Raw genomic sequence first — 14,434 nt, forward strand, 5'->3', positions numbered from 1 at the left:
GTGATGTCACCAAGTCCAATGATATCATTTGCTCAATGACATCATAGCTTCTCTCTTCGCAGAAGGGGTTCGAATGTGTGGATTTCAACCCCCATTTTCCTTTGCCCGTCGTGAACTGGGGCGGTTACAAAATCAAGGAAGGGAGAAGTTGATTGATTTATGAGACTCGGGTAACTGCCCTTCTTATAAACACAATTCTGGGCAGCTCATCATAAGTTTTATAAAGCCCAACGTCGCAAAACGAGAGAAGCAGAAACAAAAACTTGGCAATGCAACCGATTGAGCTTCGTCTTCATCCTGACCCAGCGCTAGGAGAAAGTCCAGAATACCTCAGTGTTTATCAATCTTAGCCCTTGAGGAGGGGTGGACTTCAACTCCCAGAATCCCCTAACCAACCAGGCTGGCTGAAGGATTCTGGGAGTTGAAGTCCATCCCTCTTCCGTCTTCATCCAATCCCAGCGATTAGAGTAAATCCAGAATATCTCAGTGTTTTTCAATCTCTTAGCCCTTGAGGAAGGGTGGACTTCAACTCCCAGAATCCCCAGCAAGCCAGGCTTGCTGAGGATTCTGGGAGTTGAAGTCCACACCTCTTCTGCCTTCGTCCTATCCCTCAGTGTTTCTCAATCTTAACCCTTGAAGAGGGATGGACTTCAACTCCCAGAATCCCCCAACCAACCAGGCTGGCTGAAGGATTCTGGGACTTGAAGTCCACTCCACTTGATTGAAAAACAATGAGAGATTTTGGACTTCCTCTAATTGCTGGGATAGGATGAAGGCAGAAGAGGGGTGGACTTCAACTCCCAGAATCCTTCAGCCAAACTTGTTGGCTAGGGGATTCTGGAAGTTGAAGTCCACCTTTGTCCTATCCCAGTGCTTGGAGGAAGTCCAAAATCTCTCATTGTTTCTCAATCTTAGCCCTTGAAGAGGAGTGGACTTCAAGTCCCAGAATCCTTCAGCCAGCCTGGTTGGTTGGGGGATTCTGGGAGTTGATACCCTCTTCAGGTATCTAAATGTGAACAATACTGCTGCATCAGGAAGATAGTTTTCCAAATATGGGAGCATACAAGTAATTCTCGACTTCCAACCCCAAGTGAGCCCCAAATTTATGTTGCTAAGTGAGACAGTCGTTAAGCGAGTTTTACCACCTTTCTTCCCACAGTTGTTAAGTGAATCTCTGCAGTAACAACTAATTGTTCAGTGAATCTGGCTTCCCTATGGACTGTGCTTGTCAGAAGGTCGCAAAAGGGGCAATCCCATGACCACCCATCATAAATATGAGTTAGCTCCCAAGCGTCCTCCAAATTTTGATCATGTGACCATGGGGATCCGTGTGAAAAACGGGCATCGGTCCCTTCTTCCCAGTGCCACTGTCCCGTGCTGACGGTCACTAAACAAATCTCTTTAAGTTGAGGACAGGCTGAACGTCAGATTCCCATGAGGCAGTTTGGGAGCCCCAAAATTATACGCTGAGCTTCACACCCCCAAAACGACGGTTGCCAAAGATGGGGAAACTCCTGCTGCACTCCACCTCTGGCTAATCTCTCCCTTCTGTGCGTAGTCGGTAGGCGACAAGAAAGAACAAGCTGTGGTTTGTTGCTTGGTCTTCCTTGTTCCCTGGGGTGGCGCAAGAGGTTTGAGTTTCTGTTGATCTGTCCCTGTTTACGCACAACAGGACCCAGAGGTCAGCCTGTCTACGGACGGGGTGTTTTCCATGCTGGTGGCCTTGGGCCAAATAGGTCACTGCTTTCTCAGTTTTCGTTCCCTCAGAAGAAGACGGGGACATCCAGCCACCTTTGAAGGGCCTTGTATTTTTCCTTCCCTTGTCCCGCTGACAGTGAGATTTAATCTCAGGTTACAGCCTTAATGGCGGGGTCACTAAACTCCAAGCAAACACGTGGAAACTCATCAAGGAGTGAAGCCGGCTAGACCTCAGGGGAAATTGTTCCCCGAAATTGGCCCGTGGAACTGGCTGCTACCAGAAGTTGTGGGTTAGGTATAATACCAGAAAACTATAACAAAGGGAATACATATTTCATATTACCCATGTTTTCCCGAAAATAAGACCCTGTCTTATGTATATTTTTTGGCACCCAAAAAGGCACGCGGTCTTATTTTCAGGGGATGTCATCCACTGACTAACCTCACTTGCATGCGTCGCTCCTGGCCTCCTTTTCGCTGTCAGAGGCCTTCAGGAGCTTCTTCTGTGGCCAGCAAGGCTTGACTGAAGGCCTCGCAGCCGGTAACAGCCGATAACTCCGGATCGATCCAGAAGCCTTCAGGAAAGCCTTGCCGACTGCAGAAGAAATGGGCCGGCAAGGCAGGTGTTGGGGTGTGCGAGGCCTGGCTACAACTGCCCAAAGGTAAGTAGTAGGGCAATTCCACCACCCCCATCCCCAACCTAGCTTAATTTTTACCTGTCCACTCTGGAGTGGGTGGAGTCTTAATTAGGGCTTATTTTGGGAGGTAGGGCTTATATCGAGCACAGGTGTAAAAATCAAGCTAGGACTGACTTTCAGGGTAGGTTTTATTTGGCGGGAAAATACAGTGGCACGAATTATATTTGCACAACGTTGGAAGAATGAGGATACTCCTACAGACAAGAAGATAATCCAAAAGGTATTAGACTGGGCAAAGATGGATAGATTGACACTAATAAATGGCAAGGAAGGAACAGAATACTTTTTAACATGGGTTGTGTTTTACCAGCGGTTAGATAACAAGTAGAAATTAGAAGGCAAAATATTATTATTATGTATAAGGAAATAATGAAAGATTATTATTATTATATAAGCAAACAATATAGTATCATTACAATTATTAGCATTAGCGTTATTATGATTAATATTAGACTATATAAGTAAAATGACTCAGATGACACAATGTTCATTAAGCACCTATGTTGATGAAAATAATTAAAAATAAATAGATAGATAGATAGATAGATAGATAGATAGATAGATAGATAGATAGATAGATAGATAAATAGATAGATAAATAGATAGATAAATAGATAAATAGATAAAAAGAAGTTGTGGGGTTTTAAGAAGACAATTGGACAGCTATTTGGCCAGGATGGTATACTATACAGGTAGTCCTTGACTTACGATAGTTGGTTTAGTGTGCGTTCAAAGTTAAACATAGGGCCATTTTTCACAGTTACGACCTTTCCTGATGATCACAGGATCAAAATTCAGATGTTTGGCCGCTGGTTCCTATTTATGACGGCTGCAGTGTCCCGGGGTCACGTCATCCCCTTTTGCGACCTTCTAACGAGCGATGTCCATGAGAGAGACAGATTCACTTAACAACCGTGTGACTAACTTACCGACCATGGCAATTCGCTTAACCAACAGCGGCAAAGAAAGATCGTAAAATGGAACAAAACTCGTGGCAGGCTTCCAACGATTGCCTAATTCAGCCATGAGCCTCAGGCCTTTCTTGCCACAATTTGTGAAGTGAATCATTACAGTGGTTAAATTAACAACATGGTTTGTTTATGGGAAAGTCGCAAAAGGGGACCCCGGGACACTGCAAAGCATCATAAATGCGAGTCAGTTGTCAAGCATCCAAATGTCAATCATGAGGCTGCCACGGTCAATGAACGGTCGGTTGCAGGAACTGGGCCTGGCTAGCCAAGTGACGGGAAGGACCAGGGGAGACAGGATAGCAGTCTTCCAATATTTGAGGGGCTGCCACAGAGAGGAAGGGATCAAGCTGTTTTTCTAAAACACCCAAAGGCCGGACAAGGAATAATGGATGGAAACTGAACAAGGAGAGATTTAACCTGGAAATAAGGAGAAATTTTCCGACAGTGAGAACGATCAACCCATGAAACAGAAGTTCCAGACAAAGTACAAAAGGAAATAGAACAAAATTAAATACAAAAGTCAATAGGACAAAAGTCAATAGAGCAAAAGTAAATAGGAACAGACGTTGCCTTTGGAAGTTGTGGGAGCTTCATCCCTGGATGCTTTCAAGAAGAGACAGGACGGCCATCTGTCAGAAATGGCGTAGGGTCCCCTGCTTGGGCGGGGGTTGGGCTAGATGACCTGCAAGGTCCCTTCCGACTCTGTTAATCTGTAATGTCTACAAGAGAGGCCAGCATCTTATCTCAATAGAGTATTATCAGGAACATTTCCCCATTGTTCCTGACCTGGTTTTACTCACGGGTAGGAAATAGTTTGGGTTGAAAAAGGTTGGGTTGGGAGAAGATAAGGTCAGTGATGGTTCCTTCTTCATGGTCTTCCTTGCTTTTCCACAGTGCTGCTGACCTGGGTGAATTGTGCCAGCGTGCGCTGGGCAACCCGTGTCCAGGATATCTTCACCGCTGGGAAGCTGCTGGCTCTGGCCTTGATCATTATCATGGGAATTGTGCAAATTTGCAAAGGTGAGGCGAGTCGGATCCAACTGGGCGTATTATTTCCAAAGTTTGTGCGTGCTTTTGTGGAGGTTTTTTAAAGAGATTGAACAGAAGTTGATCTGGAATGGTACAGGGCAGGGGTCCCCAACCTTGACCCCTTTACAACTTGTGGACTCCAACTCCCAGAATACTGGCTGAGAAATCCTGGGTGTTGAAGTCCACAGGTTATAAAATGGCGGTTTCCAAATTTGGCCATTTTATAACTTGTAGACTTCAACTCCCAGAATACTGGCTGAGGAATCCTGGGCATTGAAGTCCACAGGTTATAAAATGGCGGTTTCCAAACTTGGCCATTTTATGACTTGTGGACTTCAACTCCCAGAATACTGGCTGAGGAATCCTGGGAATTGAAGTCCACAAGTCATAAAGGGGCCAAGGTTGGAGACCTCTGGTATAGTCTCTTCCTTGAGCAGCGGGCTGGACTAGAAGACCTCCGAGGTCCCTTCCAGCTCTTGTATTCTGCATTTCTCCTGCCATATTTGGGGTGAAGAGGTCGCAAAGGTGTAAACGGGGGAACATGGACGCCATTTTGGGGTGGCTTGATTTATAAGGTGGGCTGATTTCCTGCCCACAGGGAAGAAGGAGAGTGGGAGATATAGCTGGTTTGGGAAGGGAGATTAAATAGAAGAGACCCCAATAATGGCTGAGGATGTTTTTTGTCCTTTGATGTAGGAGAGTACTTTTGGCTGGAACCCAAAAATGCCTTCGAGTTCTTTCAAGCTCCAGAAGTGGGGCGGATCGCTCTGGCCTTCTTACAAGGGTCATTCGCTTACGGGGGCTGGAACTTCCTCAACTACGTCACCGAAGAATTGGTGGACCCTTACAAGTGAGTGAGAGCCTCTCCTGGTGGTGTGAGAGATGGAGAAGGCCCACCTCGGTCTTCGTTCCACCTTCCGCCACCTCAACTTTTTCTGTCCTCCACAGGAACCTGCCTCGAGCCATTTTTATCTCCATTCCGCTGGTCACCTTTGTCTATGTCTTCGCCAACGTGGCTTACATCACCGCCATGTCTCCCCAGGAGCTTCTGGCCTCCAACGCTGTTGCGGTGGTGAGTCTCCATAAACAACGTTCAAATCCCTCTTTGGTTCCTGGTGAATTGATCCCCCAACGCCTCCTTGTTATTTTTGTCTCCACAGACGTTTGGAGAGAAACTCTTAGGAGTGATGGCTTGGATCATGCCCATTTCTGTTGCCCTCTCTACCTTTGGAGGCGTCAATGGCTCCCTCTTTACTTCCTCCAGGTGAGTAGACCTAGCCTCCCAACCAACAGGGTGGATTTCCCAACCTTGATCACAGTTCAATTTGCAGGCGATGCTATGCTGGCAGGAATAACTAACACCTAGAACAGGGGTCCCCAAGCTGGGCAATTTTAGGACTTATGGACTTCAATTCCCAGAATTCTCCCACCAGCCAAATTTGGAGACCTCTGCCCTAGAAGATAGGCTCACAGACTTGAACCCTGGGCCCTCTCTAACAAATTGAAATTCAACATAGGGAAAAGTCAAGTATACACTTAGGCAAGAAAAACTCAAAGGACACATATAGACTGGGTGAAACCAGACTTAATAGCATTAGCCAGGAGAAGAATCTCGGAGTCTTAGTGGACAACCAGCTAAATAGGAGCTAGCAGGCTGTGGCGGCAGCCAAAAAAGTGCAATCCTAAATTGCATTAACAGAGGGATACAATCCAGATCAAGGGAGGTACTAATACTACTCTATAAAGCCTTAGTAAGGCCACACCTAGAATACTGCATCCAGTTTTCGTCACCACACTATAAAAAGATGTTGAGACTCTAGAAAAAGTGCAGAGAAGAGCAACCAGGATGATGAGGGGACTGGAGGCTAAAACATACAATGAACAGCTACAGGAGCTGGGCCTGGCTAATCTAGGGAAAAGAAGGACCAGGGGAGACAGGATAGCCGTCTTCCAATATTTGAGGGGCTGCCCCAGAGAGGAGGAAGGGGTCAAGCTGTTTTCCAAGGCACCTGAATGCCAGACAAGGAATAATGGATGGAAACTGATTCAACCTGGAAATCAGGAGAAATTTTCTGACAGTGAGAACAATCAACGCATGGAACAGAAGTTACCTTCAGAAGTTGTGGGAGCTTCATCCCTGGAGGCTTTCAAGAAGAGATTGGACTGCCATTTGCCATAAATGGTGTAGGGTCTCTGCTTGGGGTGGTGGTGGTTGGACTAGATGACCTACAAGGTCCCTTCCAACTCTGTTAAACTAATCTAGAACAACCTTTGGAGATGCCCTGGGATCCAAGGATACTCCCTAAAAACCAGCCCGAGTGTCACTCATATAACCATTCGCTTATTAACCACAATAAAAAAAAATGATTGTAAAATTAGATCTGGTCCCCTGCTGATCTGCTTAATGACTGCACTGCTTTTCGACCAAATTTTCCTCTTGTGGTCATAAGTCAAGGACTATCTGTATTCATTCTTTTTCCCCCTAATGAGATTTATTGCTCAGAGCAGCGTTACGAAAGAGAATCGGATCTCTGATTTTAGCACCCCGAGGCGATGCTTTAATTGTTGATGCTGGCTGTTCGGGTAATTTTTATCTCCTCAATCTGCCTAGGGAAGACAGTAAGCTGTGTTCAAAACAGAGCATCTCCGGTGCAGATTATAGAACACACCAATAATATCTGTCTCCACTTGCTATTGTTTTCTTTTGCAATATTATTTTCCCTTCTTCCCCTAGGCTGTTTTTCGCTGGCGCCCGCGAAGGGCATCTTCCCAGCGTCTTGGCCATGATTCACGTCCGAAGGTGCACTCCGATACCTGCTCTACTTTTCACTGTGAGTCACCGGGGGAGAAATAAAGGCAGGGAGATCTGGGGAAATCCCGCGCGGGTAGGATCCAAGGAGAACAGGCCATGTTTGTCTACCTCGATGGCTTGAAGATGAGTGGACTTCAACTCCCAGAACTCATCAGACAGTAAAATTCAGGGGTGGGATTCTACCGGCTCGGACCGGTTTGGGAGAACTGGATGTTAAATTTACATCTGGCCCTGCCCGCCCCGCCCCGCCCCTCCCAGGATTCCCCACGCAACCCATTTTGAATGCAGGTAAGTGCAGGATCCACGCAGAGGCTCTGGGAGGGGGGAAAACGGCCAAACCGGAAGTTCCGGAAGTCAGGAAACAGACCCGTTTCTGGCTTCCGGAGGGCCTCCAGAGCCTGGGGAAGGCCGTTTTCATCCTCCCAGAGGCCCGAGGGAAGCCTCCAGACCCTGGGGAAAGTGAAAAATGGCTGAACTGGAAGTTCTGGTAGGCCACACCCACCATGGCCATGCCCAACTAGCAACCGGGCAGCGAACCAGTTGCTGGGATTTTTGAATCCCACCCCTGATAAAGTTCCGAAGTACTTGCTAAGCTGGTGGTAAATCAGCACTGCCGTTGACTGACAAAGATTCTGTTTCCCAGGTTTCAATAATTTCCCACACTGTTTTTGTACCTGCTCAGCCAACAATCTGAATAGCTGCGAAATTGAATGTATGTCCTTTGTTCATTGCAATGTGAAGCTACCAATGAATTTTGGGTCTCTTCACCTGATCACACAACTTGTGTTCTTGCAATCTGGCGGGCGGCTTCCTCCCCACCCGTCCTACATAGTCACAGGGGCAACCCCCTGCCTCTTATCAAGCTGCCTGGGAGATTCTGGGCGTTGAAGCCCATCTCTCTTCAAGCTGCCGAGGTTGACAAACACACAGATGTGGTTGACTGTTGTGGGAGAATTGTCCAACGTTGTCAATAGTTTAAACCCGTCGGCTCATTTTCTTTTATGCTGTCTCTGGCAGTGCCTGTCCACCTTGCTTATGCTGGTCACAAGTGACATATATACACTGATCAATTATGTTGGTTTCATCAACTACCTCTTCTATGGAGTGACAGTGGCCGGACAGATCGTGCTCCGCTGGCGCGAACCCCATCGCTCATATCCGATCAAGGTAAGAACCCAGCCGAGACGTGACTCTGTTTTTGATCTCTCGATCAGTCATCATTTTTGCACTTAATTTCTTTGGCATGGGCACCTGCCACGCAGGCTGAGTATGGTGCTTTCTAGCATGCTTCAGTGCTTCTAGTGTAGTCAGTTTCTCCGCTTTGAGCACCGTCAGTTTCTCTGCTTCCAACGCAGTCAAGTTCTTTGCTTCGAAAGTGGTCATTTCTCCACTATGAGCACGGTCAATTTCTTCACTATGAGCATGATCAACTTCTCCACTTTGAGCAGAGTCAACTTCTCCACTTTAAGTGCAGTCAATTTCTCCATTTCACGTCTGGCTATGTTGCAAGATCTGGGTCAGTCACCAGAATCGGAGATTTAGTCTTCCTTTAGTCTTTAGCTTTCGGACTCATGATGAAGCCCATCTCTACTGGAATATGTGCTTTGAGCTACTCTATGCTTCGTATTTAGGTAGTGCCTTCCTATTGGTTGATTGGTGTGTGGATGGCCGGCGATTGGCTGTTGTTTTCCTTGTGTTGTCAACTCCTAAGTACTTGATAAACTGGTAGCAAATCAGCCCTCCTGTTGACTGTTTCCCAGGCTTCAATTATTTCCCTGGCTGTTTTTGGACCTACTCAGCCAACAATCTGAGTAGCTATGAAATTGAATGTACGTCCTTGTTTCCTGCAATGTGAGGCTGCCAATGAGTTTTGTGTTCTTACAATCTAGTTGGCTTCCCCGCCCATCCTACATAGTCACAGGGGCAATCCCCTGCCATTTATCAAGTCCTTAGGAGCTGAGGAGTCCGGCAGCACAAGGAAACAACAGCCAATCGCTGGCCATCAATGCACCAATCAATCATTAGAAAGGCACTTATGTAAAGCTCTTCCAAAGAGGGGAGAGGGCAACCCATGATCTTCTAGGCAATGACCTTAACCCTCTGGAGTGCTTTCCTATCTGCCCCTGTGCAATTGGCAAACCATACAGAGGTGCGGTATGTTAAAATGCTCTCTATGGTGCAGTGGTAGAAGGTCACCAGCAGTTTTTCGTTCAGTTGTGGTTTCCTAAGAAGTTTCAGATAGGTACAATGTCCTACTTCAGCTTCAACCCCAACAATACATGGGCCTACAATAGATACAAACTCAGGATAAACTGCACAAAACCCATTTCCAGGAAATACGACTTCAGCAACAGAATGGCCAATGTTTGGAATACTCTACCTGCCTCTGTGGTTTCTTCCACTAACCCCAAACACTTTAACCTCAGACTGTCTACTGTTGACCTCACCCCATTCCTAAGAGGTCTGTAAGGGGCATGCATAAGCGCACTGGCGTGCCTACCATCCCTGTCTCAATGTTCCCTTTTATTCGTATCTATTTCATGTATTAATAATATATAATAATTATATATATTATCAAATGTATGCTTGACAAAATAATAAATATAAATAATATAAATATAAATATAAATAAAATCTTTGCTGGGCCCTTTTGACCAGTGCTTCAGTGTGAGCACCCCAGGTCAGGTCCTCTTTTAGGATAACACCCAGAAACTTAAAAGGTGCATTTGCCTTCATTTGTGTGGCTATTTTCTCCGCTTTGGGTGCTGTCAATTCCTCTGTCTTAAGTGCAGTCAATTTCTCTGCTTGCAATGCCGTCAATTTCACCGTGTCGAATCCGGTCAGTTTCACTGCTTTATGTGTGTGATCAGTTTCCCCACCTTATTGCCTGAATCCACATGCAGACCAAGAATTGTTGATGGGAAATGAAACTTAACTGTTTCCAGCTCAACAAAACCTTTGAGACATCCCACTCCTTCATTTCCACCACCACTACCAACCGCCCTTCCTACCACCTGAGAGAATTTCTATCTGCTTCCACTCGAAATTATAAAACTAAATTTGGATTTTTCCTTTAATTCGCATGCAAAAAATGTTAAACCAGATCACAACCACAAACAATCCCCACCCATAATTCCTAAGAAACAAGGAAGCCAGTAAGATCAAGCTGTATTTCCTCAAAACATGGAAACCAAAACTCCTGCTTATTATAGTGTCAGGCGGAAACCTAAAAATTAATCATTTATACCCTGCAACAGAAAACATTTTAGGATTTTTCAGAGCTATATTGATAAGGGTTGACCTCAAATGTTCCCAATTTGTTTTGACAGCTTTTTGTTTTGTATAAAAAAGTGGACTTCAGACCAAACTTGTGAGGTTTATCTTGGAGGGTGGGGTTTAAAATTTAATTTATTATTATTTTTGTAATTCAGAAAACCTTTGAAGCCTAAGGACTAAAAAAGGATTTAGCTCTCCAGAACAGTAACCGTGAAACAAGGTTTATTGCAGGCCGTGAAATATATTTCTAAATAGACACACAGCGGCATTGTAAAAGAATTTAAACGTCGGATTTTTAATTTTAACACACTGATTGTTACCTATCCAAGTTTCTGTCAGTTGGTGTTCCATTCAAAATCCAAGAAAGAAATACTTAGACTCTTTTAATCAGAGAAAAGATATCTTTTTACTGGAAGTCACACGGTAGCAACAAAAGAATTCTGAATCTGAGAAAATGGGCGCATAAATCACATCTACAAAGTGATGGCAACGTTCCCACCCCCAATAGTTCAAAGGGTTCTTCCAAGTAAAAGTTGTGAATATCATCATGTGGACGTCTCCAGGTGGTGTTGAGGCTTCTGTCCATTGACCTTGGCATACTTTGATAAAGGTTTGCATCTGTGCCTAGCATAGAAGAGAAAGCAAGCAATAGAAACCTAAGCAAGAATGTATCCCCCCCACCCGCCCCCAGTTTATACAGTTCTGGTTTGTAACACCTCCAGCTCACTTCCCATAACTTTCCCCCTCCTCCCCCCGTTACTTGTGACAGCCGAAAGATGCAAAACAAAGGGAGAAAATCTTGAAGGGTGACAGTTTCTCACTCCTGCTACATGAGCTTTCAAGGTCATCTCTAGATTAGAAGTCTTGGCTTGCACAGAATACTGGTGAGCATGCCGGAAACCCGTGGAATACAGTCCTCAATTTACAATCTTTAATTTAGTGACTGATTGAAGTTATCACGGCAACAAAAAAAAAAAATGACTTATGACCATTTTTCACATGGTCGCGTGATCCAAATTCAGATGCTTGGAAACTGGCATGTACTCAGGACGGTTGCAGTGTCCCTGATCGCCTTTTTCTGACAAGGCAAATCAAAGGGGAAGCCAAGACTCACCCCCCCCACCACACACACACCCAACCGTGCGACTAGCTTAACAATGGCAGCGGAATCACTTCAGAACGGGAGCAAGGAAGGTCACTCTAACCCCTGCCTCGCTTAGCCACAGAAGTTTTGGGCTCTGTTGTGGTCATAAGTCGAGGACTACCTGTACAGAGAAAGTGAGATTTGGGATAGGGCATCTGTTCCTTTCAGCAGTGCTAGTCGAGAGCTCGGGCTCTCCTTGCTAAGGAAGTAGGTATTTTATTCCCCCTCTAGCGTTACGGTCTAGGAGGTTCAGGAGGCTGCGGTCGATTCCAGGTAGAGGCAGATGTTTCTCTGCCTGGGCATAATGAGAATATATCCGCTGAACACACAAAAAAACTCCGCATTGGCGACAGGAAGGGCATCCGGCCAGTAAAACACTCCGCTAGCTCCATTCAGTTGCCCAGATTCTATCCCGCAAGGGATTATGGGGTTTTTTAAAAAGGAAGATGATGATGATGATGTTACGGTCTAGGTTCAGCCCATTTCTCTTCCTCCACAGGTGAGCCTGTTCTTCCCTATCGTCTACCTGCTCTTCTGGGCCTTCCTGTTGGTCTTTAGCTTGTGGTCGGAACCACTGGTTTGCGGCATTGGCCTGGCCATCATGTTGACAGGGGTACCCGTCTACTTCCTGGGTGTCCATTGGGAGAACAAGCCCCCGTCCTTCAATACCCTGGTCGGTGAGTCTTGGGGGGCTGGGATAGGCCAAAGACGGGGTTTTTCCCTTTAGCCGAGAATATTTGTTGCTCGGGGTTGAATGGGGGGAGCGGGTTGGGGCGGGGGGTCCTGGGTGCCCTCTGAGCTTGCTAGCTTTCTTGCAGATGTCTCATGACCCAACTAGGTAACAGTTTATTCTAGTGGCTTGACCACCAACATTGACAGGACGCAAGGGACTAGTATATAAACAAAAAGCAAGTCCCGTTCCTTTCTAGCACTGATGAGGTTACCTAGTTGGGTCATGAGACGTCTGTAAGAAATTAACCAAGTTCAGAAATAGCACCAAAGACCTTACAGTCTTCCTCCTTCTCCCTCCACTCCTCAAAATTTCCTCCCTTCTAGACTGATGATGTTCTCTAATTGGGTCATGAAACGTCTGCAAGAAAAACCACCAAGGCTCAGAGAGCACCAAGGACCCTGTAGTTCCCCTCCTCCTTTTCCTCCTCTCCCCAAACCTCACTTCCTTTTAGCACTGATGTTGTTAGATAGTTGGGTCATGAAACGTCTGCAAGAAAAACCACCAAGGCTCAGAGAGCACCAAGGACCCCGTAGTTCCCCTCCTCCTTTTCCTCCTCTCCCCAAACCTCACTTCCTTCTAGCACTGATGACATTAGATAGTTGGGTCATGAGGGCGTCTGCAAGGAAAACAACCAAGCTCAAGAGAGCACCAAAGAACCCACAGTCGTCCTCCTCCTCCTCCTCCTCCTCCTCCTCCTCCTCCTCCTCCTCCTCCTCCTCCTCCTCCTCCTCCTCCTCCTCCTCTCCTCCACAACCTCTCTTTCTAGCACTGATGAAGTTCCCTAGCTGGGTCATGAGACGTCTGCAAGGAAAACAACCAAGCTCAAGAGAGCACCAAACAACCCACAGTCGTCCTCCTCCTCCTCCTCCTCCTCCTCCTCCTCCTCTCCACAACCTCTCTTTCTAGCACTGATGAAGTTCCCTAGCTGGGTCATGAAACGTCTGCCAGAAAAACTACCAAGTTCAGAGAGCTCCCAGGACCCCATCCTCCTCCCTCCCTCCCTTTCACTCCACAAACCTCCCTCCCTTCTAGCGCTGATGATGTTCCCTAGTTGGGTCATGAAACGTCTGCCAGAAAAACTACCCAGCTCAGAGACCCCACCCCCCCCAAGCACTCCTGCTGTTTTCTTTACCCGTCGCGTGTTTTTCTTCTCCCTTCCAGATGGGATCACTCGGGTGGGGCAGAAGCTCTGCGTGGTCGTGTACCCCAAGATGGACGCCGGGGAAGCAGAGAACGACCTCAGCAAAGAGACCAAAGAACAGCTGGAGCCCATGTGTGGTACAGAGAAGCTCGCCACGTCCCAGAATTGAGCAAACAGAAGGAATATATAGCCAAAACATTGACTCCTTTGGGTTTTAGCCACTAGAAATGGATCGCCTGCTCCTGTTGGACGGAGCTGGACCCATTGGGGGTCAACCCCCCTCAATATACACACTCCTTTCCTCAGCTTCTTGCAGGGTCTGGGGTCCACACACATACCCCCCTCCAATCCCTGCCTGCAGTGCCTCCTGGTAGGGTGGAGGAGGATGGGGCAACCCTTAAGAGGGGGAGCCCCCATTCCTGCCTCTCGTCCCACACTTTGGGAAAGTATCCTTCGTTGCTGCCTTATATATATATTAGTATTTTTTTGGAGGGGGGAAAATATTTTAAGTGGTGGTGGTGGAACCTCAGCTATCCTGGGAGAATTCTCTCGTGCCGTCGGTGCCCTCGTATTTTCTTCATTTTTCTCTCCTATGTTTTTTTGGGGGGAGCGTCCCACCCCCGGGGTGTTGTTTCTTTTTTTTGATGTAATAAATCGAACGCCACTCGCCATCCGGATGGTTTCCTGGCTGTGTGTTTTTTTTTTTTAAGTTATTATTATTATTATGGTGATGAAACATCATCTCATCTAGCTAAGCGCCTGCCCCTGGGGGTAGCCCAAGTTCCCTCCGGGATGAGTCAGCCAGGGTTGAGAAACTGCAGTTTAGTTTGGGCTCCGTGCCACCTTGGCAACGATGCAACGCGCAAGCTCTCAGGGTGCCCTGGAAGCGGAGATGAAAATAACAGGATCTTGTGTTGCGTTGAGACGGGACT

The 14,434-nt window shown here is 46.6% G+C and overlaps 1 protein-coding gene across 1 annotated transcript in view; it reads left to right on the top strand.

Annotated features, from left to right (window-relative positions):
• Positions 1–14,175, top strand: part of SLC7A8 (solute carrier family 7 member 8) — a 31,727-nt gene extending 17,552 nt beyond the window's left edge. Inside the window, exons 4-11 of the mRNA XM_026719511.2 lie at positions 4,262–4,387; positions 5,093–5,246; positions 5,345–5,468; positions 5,557–5,660; positions 7,131–7,227; positions 8,226–8,375; positions 12,128–12,305; positions 13,523–14,175. Of these exons, the coding sequence (XP_026575296.1) occupies positions 4,262–4,387; positions 5,093–5,246; positions 5,345–5,468; positions 5,557–5,660; positions 7,131–7,227; positions 8,226–8,375; positions 12,128–12,305; positions 13,523–13,671 (1,082 nt within the window). The 3' untranslated portion in view covers positions 13,672–14,175. The remainder of the gene's footprint in view (positions 1–4,261; positions 4,388–5,092; positions 5,247–5,344; positions 5,469–5,556; positions 5,661–7,130; positions 7,228–8,225; positions 8,376–12,127; positions 12,306–13,522) is intronic.
• The last annotated feature ends 259 nt before the right edge of the window (positions 14,176–14,434 follow it).

Source organism: Pseudonaja textilis, chromosome Z, assembly GCF_049901715.1.
Source record: "Pseudonaja textilis isolate UNSWEBS1 chromosome Z, rPseTex1.2, whole genome shotgun sequence".
In the NCBI taxonomy this organism is placed as follows: domain Eukaryota; kingdom Metazoa; phylum Chordata; class Lepidosauria; order Squamata; family Elapidae; genus Pseudonaja; species Pseudonaja textilis.